The sequence below is a fragment of the Poecilia reticulata genome, linkage group LG6 (assembly GCF_000633615.1).
Source record: "Poecilia reticulata strain Guanapo linkage group LG6, Guppy_female_1.0+MT, whole genome shotgun sequence".
Lineage (NCBI taxonomy): Eukaryota > Metazoa > Chordata > Actinopteri > Cyprinodontiformes > Poeciliidae > Poecilia > Poecilia reticulata.
The window spans coordinates 27,546,974-27,555,052 of record NC_024336.1 but is presented as its reverse complement, the minus strand read 5'-3'; the positions used below and the strand labels follow the sequence as shown (position 1 = coordinate 27,555,052).

Genomic DNA, 8,079 nt, shown 5'->3' with positions numbered 1-8,079 from the left:
CCTGACCGTTCCCTCCTCCTGATCGGTCCCTCCTCCTGATCGGTCCCTCCACCTGACCGGTCCCTCCACCTGACCGTTCCCTCCATCTGACCGTTCCCTCCTTCTGACCGTTCCCTCCTCCTGACCGTTCCCTCCTCCTGACCGTTCCCTCCTCCTGAACGTTCCCTCCTCCTGACCGTTCCCTCCTCTTCCCTCCTCAGATTTCCGCCGGCGCTTCCTGTCTCTGCTCTCCTACCAGTTCAGCAGTTTCCACCCCAGCCTGGCGCTCAGCATCCTGCAGAATAAGAAGCTGAAAGAGGAGGCCGCCTGTAAGACGTTTTTAAACATAAAAAGTTCAAACTCGGGTTCCGGCTCCGGGTCGTCTGACTTGTCTAAATCTCCCCCAGCTCTCAGCAGCGCCGAGCTGGCGGCCCACTTCACGCCGTACGACCTGAAGCGCCTGGAGCTGTACTCCAGGAGCATGGTGGACTACCACCTGGTCATGGACCTGATCCCCACCGTGGCGCGCGTCTTCTTCCTCAAGCAGCTGGGGGACGTCTCCCTCTCGGCAGCGCAGTGTGTAGGTTCATCCCGACGTCAGCGCGTCTCGTTTGCGGTGAACCGGATGCTGATTGGCTGACTCTTCCTGTCCAGGCGCTGCTGCTGGGAATCGGTCTGCAGCACAAACCGGTGGATCAGCTGGAGAAAGAAATCGAACTGCCGAGCTCGCAGCTCATGGGGCTCTTCAACCGTCTCATCCGGAAATTCGTGCAGGCGAGTTTCTCCTGATTACTTTGTCAGATTTAAATAAGGATGTTGCGCTAAGCGACATGTTAACCTTTGACCCCGCTGCAGGTTTTCACCAGCATCCAGGAAAAAGCAATCGAAGCCGAAATGGTGGCAACTAAAGACGTCAGCATGGAGCCGACGGTCAGAAGCCTTAATGAAGATCTGGTAGGAGAACTCAGTGATGCAAACGTTTGGGTTTTAAATTCACCGTTTATACAACAAACTACAGACCAACAAAAAGCTAAAAGGGGTTGATTATTTTATCTACACAATAAACAACCAGATAGTAGAACGAATAACAGCAACAAGGATAAAATAATAACCAAACAAACGAGTTTTATATTAATCTGGAAACAACAAAAACATTGAACATGTTTAGGATTTACCTTTTTCTCTGCAGTTATTTTCTAATTTGAATTATTGTTAAGTGAAAAAGAGAGAAAGTAAGTAAATAAATGTAAATGCGACTATGATCTTATTATAAGGTTTTCCCATTTCCAATATTTAGAAATGAAATTAATATTTTATTAATTGCCGAATTTTATATTGTATTATTTATAATTTTGCCTACGTGCATACAATATACTTATTCCTGTCACGATAACAAAGTTTGCTGAACGATTAATTGTCCTGGTAATCACTGCGATAAACAATATTAATGTATTGATATTATTGGCATATTAATACACATTTGCTCTGACTGGCCAGTGAACTTTGTTTTTAACAGTAAAACTGGAAGACATTTTAAATATCCAAGATAAAACGCAACCAAATGCAATAAATAAAACCGATTATGACGTTTCTGTGAACAAAATTGTTCATCAAAAAATATTAACATTGGAAACAATCGGGTTTATGTTAATTATGTGGGTAATTGATTATTGTAACAGGCTTAAATATGCTTATTTATTATCTTTTTTTGTAAAAGGTTTAATTTACTTTCATGTGTCTTACATTTTAAATATTTTATAACTGGTGTTTAGAAATTGTCAATATCTCCTGATTACACATTTTTCACATTTCTTGTTAATTTTTTAGCATTTTTTTCACACAAAACCAGTTGGATTAGCAAGTTTTCTGGAGGAACCCTGGTATTAAGATGCTCCTTTATCATTTTAAACAGGAGCTCATGTCACACTTGAATCTGTCAGTTTGTGTCTGAAGCAGAAACTGACTGTCGTGTTTCCTGATTCCCAGAGTGAAGCTGCCAAAGAGTTTGAGGAGCAGCACAAGAAGGACCTGGAGAAAGTGAAGGAAATGGAGCTGGAAGAGTGAGCGTTTGGGTCGACGCATCGCTGGGATGAAAACTCGGGTTTGCTGCGTTGGCAACGACTTCCTTTGTGTTTCCAGGTACAAGATCCGTGGAGACGACGAGGAGTGGGACCAGGTGCTGAAGAAAGCGGGGAGCACGGCGGTCGTCAGCATCAAGAGGTGCAGCATCGCCAGGAAAACGCCGCCGTCTGCTCGTTTTAGGGGCTCAGTGGTAATCGTGCTTCTTTTTCTCACAGCGACAAGAAGAGGAAATGGGAAGGAGAAAACGTCGTAACGAGCAACGGGGACGGGAAGCAGAGGAAGGAAATGAAACACGAAAAATTTAAGAAAAACAAAGGCAAACATGGAAAATTTGGAAAGAAGGCATAAAAACCTGCAGAGTGGTCGGACTGCACGTGATTCGTCTTTGGACTCATAGATGCATAAAAATTCATTTTTTATTTCTGCTCCTTATTGAGTTCATTTCCACACTTTGCATGAGGAACCCGTACAACGCTGTAAAATAATAACACTTTGCCTCAATGTATTAAACATTTTATATTTTACAGTTTTGTTTTGGGTTTCAGCACACTGCAAAAAACTCAATCTTACCAAGTATTTTGGTTCTGGTTTCTAGTGCAAACAGCTTAGTTCAATTGAAATAAGACAAAACTAACTTACAAGGAACCCAACAGCAGATTTCAGAGCTTGTTGTAGTATTATGTATTTCCTAGCCACATAGTACCATTTTCTAACATAAGCAAGTAATTAACTAATATGACTTTAAAAACTGTATTTAGTAATTTAACGCCTCTGTCTCTTTAAAAACTCCTCTTTCTGAAGCGCTGACTTCATTAAGTCATCACATCATGGCTCCTCTATTAACCTTTTAACTATCTGCTATCAGCTCAGCAGTTCTACCAGGTGTTTGCTAAATGCTGCTGGCTAGTCTGAAGGAGCCAAGTTGATTTACATAATCCTGCCCCTTTAGTATCTGATGCCACTGGCAGATTATGTCACTTATGGGAAAAATGTTATAAGTGAAATAATCTTCCAGTGGAACTAGTACTTTATCTTGTTGAAAAGTTACTTGTAAGTTTTGTCTTATTTCAAGTTAACAACACACTTTAACCTAAAAATACTTGGTAAGATTTAGTTTTTGCAGTGTAAAATCTCTTAAACCTGCAGCTCGGCTCCCTGCAGCAGCCCAGGCTTTAATTCAGTCCACTTCTGTCTGAGCTGCTGCTTCACTTCATCTCCTGCGAAGATGCAGTCCACCGCGCGCTCCGACAGCGTCCACACCGCATCGGGACGCAGACCGAAGGCGGACGCAGCCAGCTGATACTCCTGAGACAAGTCCGTACAGAAGACTCCCTTATCGTCCGTCTGGAACGCGACAAAACAATCAGTTTCTTAGCTGCATCACAACTTAAAGCCATAGGAATCAATTTCACACTTTTAATAGTCACTTTTTTCCCCACCAACAAGTTTTTCTTTTATTCCAACAAGTAGGATAACTGGACCTTTCATTTAAAAAGGCGAAACCCTTTTTATGTTTTGCATCTACAACGGTCTATAAATTCATTTCAACATAAACCTCACTAAAATACTGCAATAAAACATTGTTTTTTCTTTTTAACTCAGAATTCTTTTATGCATTTTAAACAGATTTTTTTTTTGGCCAAACGTGTTTTTAACAGACATTTTGGCTCACACTGCAAAACATTTGGACACTGCTGCTCTAAAATTTCAAAACAAGAAGGAAGTGGATATAAAAGCCATCTATCTTTGAAATGGTGCCATTAAATAAAAAATATATACCGTATTTTCCGAACAATAGAGCGCACCTTACTACAAGCCGCACCTACAAATAAAAGAAAACCAACAAACTGGAAACGTACATAAATATAAGTCGCTGATTTCTCCACCGCTCTCAAGGACGCAGCCCTGCGTCACCAACGTCGAACCATGAATTTGTTCACGCAGAGCTTACGTTCAACGGCCATTGATCTGGCAGTACTGATCGATAGCCTTGAACTTAAAAGCTGCATCATGAGGTTGAAAACATTTCTTCGTGCCTACTGCTAGCATGTGCTTCTTTTCTTCTAAATGAAAATCAGCGCTTTCTTCTTTGATTTCCAATTTTGACTTCCAATGATTCACTTTCTGTTAAAGCGCCCCCTGGCGGTTGAAGAAAAATACACAGAAAAGCAGCACCGGGCTATAAGCCACATGGTTCAAAGCGTGGGAAAAAAAGTAGCGGCTTGTAATAAGGTAGTTTTATTGTATTTAGTTACTCCAAGAGGGGAAACTTACGCAAATGACACACGGGTGTCCCAGCTGGTACCAGTATCTGAAGTGGTGTTGGGAATAACTCTGCACCGTTTGTCCTTTGACGTTCGACGTCAGGCAAATCTCTACAAGCAAACGAGGAAGAATGAAATCAGAATAACATCAGCTGAGAGTCGTTGTCTTGAGTCTTACCCAGAGGAATCCTGCCTTTCACCGCTCGGTCTACGAGGGACTGAGAACCGCCCATCTCCGGATGCAGGCAGGTTCCGTGACCGATCCGGTCAGGAGGAAGGTTCAGCAGCAACTCGGACTCCTCCAGCTGGGAGGGAACCTGCAACCAGTTTGGTTCCAGTAACGGCTCTGTTGCACAACTAGTCCGAATGAATTAAATGATGGAGAGGAGACCTACTTCCGACATGTGCAGCGACAGCTTCAGCCCGCAGTTCCTGGCTCTCTGCAGAGCGGGAAGAAGACAGCGGCCATGTCCCACCTGTAGACCAAAGCTTCATTAGCATGTGGATGCTAACAGAATCCAAAACACACACAAAGTAAATACGAAGGTTTATTATCTGACTAGGGATTACGGTGCACTTAACCATTTTTAATTATTATTATTATTATTTTAATTTTTTTTTTTATTATTTTTTTACAAAATATCCAATTTAGGATTTTATTTTTATCTATTAAATACTGACGTATTTCAATCAATCACTTTATTTTTGGTAAATTGTTCACATTAAACACAGGAAAGAACAAAAACAATAAATAAACCCATAATTTACCAAAAAATGATAGGCTGAGGCCAAGCTTATTCTTGCCTACCCTTAGCCAAGGTTAGATGTAAAATTTTTAATAACCAAAAGTTACATCTTCTTAACAACAAATTGTTATTTCCAAACAGTAAACATGGCTGTTGTTTCTGAAGCTTAGCACAAAAATAATACACGGATTATCTCATTGAACATTTGTCCTCACTCTGCAAACACACAAAATCTTACCAAGCGTTTTTATCTAGTTTCTAGTGCAAATATCACATAAATTAAAATATAAGTAACTTTTCTGTACTTTTTAGCACGTTTTAAGTAAATAATTCCTTAAAACTATATATAAAATACGACTTCTACTAGCAGATTATTTAACTTATAACAATACATCTTCTACTTAGTTTAGTCTCATCTCAAGTATGCTAAGGACATTTTTACTAGAAACATGATGAATAATACTTGGAGAGATTTTGTGTTTGTGTAAAGTTAACGTTACACTGCAAAAACACAAAGTCTAGTGCTTCACTAACCGTTGGGTCTCCGCTGAGGTCGATTCCCACCACCAAGCCTCCAGACGACAACATGAACTCTTCAGCCAGCTTCACTGTCTCCATAGCAACCTCTGCGCCATTTCTGCGATCGATGGCCACCAAAAACCTGACAGATAAATGATGTTTAGTGTCAAAGCACAGCTGCTATTAACAATCAGGGCTGTAACTAACAATTATTTTAGTAATTGATTATTCTGGTGATTAACCAGATTCAAAAAATTGCCACATTCTGCATTAACAATTTAAGCCTTTTTGAGCTATTTGAATTGCCTTGTTGCTGAAACTGTGCTATAAATAAAATTACCTTATACAATATTATTCATACATTAAATACTCAAATAAATAATTTAAAATAAATAAAAAAATAACAATTTTATTGGCTAAAAAGTCACAACATAACACTCATTTAGTGAACGCTTAATTATTTGTACAATTATTTGCGGAACATATTTACAGACAAAGTGTTTTATCTTAAATACAAAATGTTTATTTTTTCGTATAAATTTGGTTTAACTTCTGCTCTGACTGTTGATCTTTCCACAAATTACATTTTTTGAGTCTGTATGCTCAGATTAATCGCTAACTAGATGAATTGACAATTACTTCAATAATCGATTTTTTACAATTAATTGTTTCAGCCCTATCAATAATAACATGACAGTGATGAACATCTACCTGACGTCTATGTCCACTCCCTCGGTTTTACACTGCCGAATGGCTTCAATGACTGTCTCAATGTAACTCTTTTTTGTTAGTCCTGCAATAAAAAACCAGTTAGATTCTAAGCAGTGAAACATTACGCCAAAGTTTCATAATCCGTCTTTAAGATTCGTACCAGTGTGATTCTCCTCCCTCGGTGTGCTTCTGAGCTCAAGATATTTGACATTATCAGCTGCAAACTCTTTGATAACATCCGTCGCCACCTTGATTAGAAATTAAAAAATCTGTGAGCGGAAATCTGGAAAATGTATTTTAAATAAAAGTTGTTTTACTGAAGATTCGTGGTCACCATCAGGACATCCTCCTCCGTGTCCACCAGTTTGTGGATTACTTTGAAGACCTCAAAACATCTGCAAACATGGAAGTAAAAGGTAGAAAACTGATGTTGTAGAATGAAATAATGAATAACAATTTAACACGACTTTAGATTCTCAACGTCACAAAAACAGGTGTTATAGCAGCTGCGTGTCTATGATCAAACTAACCTTGTTCAAAATGATTATAATCAGCACATATAGATGTATTAAAAGAGCTTCAGCTTCTAATAAATTAATATTTTATTACAGGATCGTAATAAGAGTCTGAAAAGTCCTCCACAGTTTTCAAATAGTAAGTTTACCCCAGTAGGCAGTGCACCTCTTTTATCAGAGGTAAAATAATTTTTTAATCAATCGAGTGTGAGATCTGTTATATTTACCTCCTGTTGTGGTTAGTGTGTATTTGTACAATGCAGTATAAGGGCCAGTGTAGAGAAGAACAAAAGGAGGAGCAAATTTCCACCAAAAAACTCTGAATTTTTTTAAACTAATCTCAGAAATTTTCCAGAAAAAAGCTTGAAAATATTTAATCTCAAATCTTATTAATTTTGAGATTAAAATTACAAATTTTCTAGAAGAGAGCCTGGACGTTTCCTGGGCTTGTAAAGTCAAATATTTTCGACTTTTGGACATTTTCTGTGGTTCAAAAGTTAAAAATGTTGGACTTTCGGATTTCAGAAATGTCCAAGTTTTTTTTCTACAAGCTTTCTGAGTATAATTTCGAGATTTCTGATAACTTTTTTTCACGCAAATGTTTGACTTTTCGAGTTCGAGTTTTTCTAGCAAAAAATCTGAGATTAATCTAAAAACTTCTGAGTTTTTCTCGCAAACTTTCGCCTTTCTGAGCCCGGAGAATTTCCAATTTTTTCTAGAAAATTTCTGAAATCAATCTCAAAATATCTCCGTTTTGATATGTGGAGTTATGGGCGGAAATATAAATATTTTCTATCTACAATGGCCCTCGCACGTCGCCGTATATTTGTGCTATATTCTGGGTTAATGTGTAATCTACGGTGCATCCTTACTCGTCCAGCGTCCTCCGCTGGCCTTTGCCTATGGCCGTCATGCTGTGTTCAATGTTGAGGTGCGGTTTCCGCCGGATGAGCTTCTCCATGGTCTGGACGCTCACCGATCCGTTCAGGTGAGCATGAAGCTCCTGTTCACACATCAAAACGCTGACGTTAGCGTTTTAAAGCAAATAACACACTCCTGCTGTTTTTCCTCATCAGTTCCTCCCAAAACATTTTTCTTCTTCTCATAAAACATAACAACATTACAGAGCTTCCTTACCACTTTGGGTAAATCCTTATAAAACTCAGCATTATCGTCCATCTCACAGTAAAATCACAGCCGGTGTCTCAGTCTCCAACTAGTCCTGTCGATATTTTCAGTGCACGTTTTCCCGATGCACCTCGT

The 8,079-nt window shown here is 39.2% G+C and overlaps 2 protein-coding genes across 3 annotated transcripts in view; one reads left to right on the top strand and one right to left on the bottom strand.

Annotated features, from left to right (window-relative positions):
• nat10 (N-acetyltransferase 10) overlaps positions 1-2,585 on the top strand; it is a 17,724-nt gene extending 15,139 nt beyond the window's left edge. The window contains exons 22-28 of one of the 2 annotated variants that reach the window (XM_017305425.1): positions 201-308; positions 387-559; positions 634-753; positions 835-933; positions 1,966-2,039; positions 2,119-2,199; positions 2,277-2,585. In XM_017305425.1, the coding sequence (XP_017160914.1) occupies positions 201-308; positions 387-559; positions 634-753; positions 835-933; positions 1,966-2,039; positions 2,119-2,199; positions 2,277-2,409 (788 nt within the window). In that variant the 3' untranslated portion in view covers positions 2,410-2,585. The remainder of the gene's footprint in view (positions 1-200; positions 309-386; positions 560-633; positions 754-834; positions 934-1,965; positions 2,040-2,118; positions 2,200-2,276) is intronic. The other variant, XM_008411947.2, reaches the window with a different exon arrangement.
• Positions 2,586-3,117: 532 nt separating this feature from the next.
• Positions 3,118-8,079, bottom strand: mapda (N6-Methyl-AMP deaminase). The gene is made up of 10 exons (XM_008411951.2): positions 7,954-8,079; positions 7,689-7,819; positions 6,636-6,696; positions 6,462-6,549; positions 6,302-6,383; positions 5,606-5,732; positions 4,721-4,801; positions 4,504-4,642; positions 4,336-4,436; positions 3,118-3,405 (listed from the first exon to the last, which is right to left on the bottom strand). The coding sequence occupies exons 1-10, from the start codon at positions 7,993-7,995 to the stop codon at positions 3,196-3,198; spliced, it is 1,062 nt and encodes a 353-aa protein (XP_008410173.1). The 5' UTR covers positions 7,996-8,079; the 3' UTR covers positions 3,118-3,195.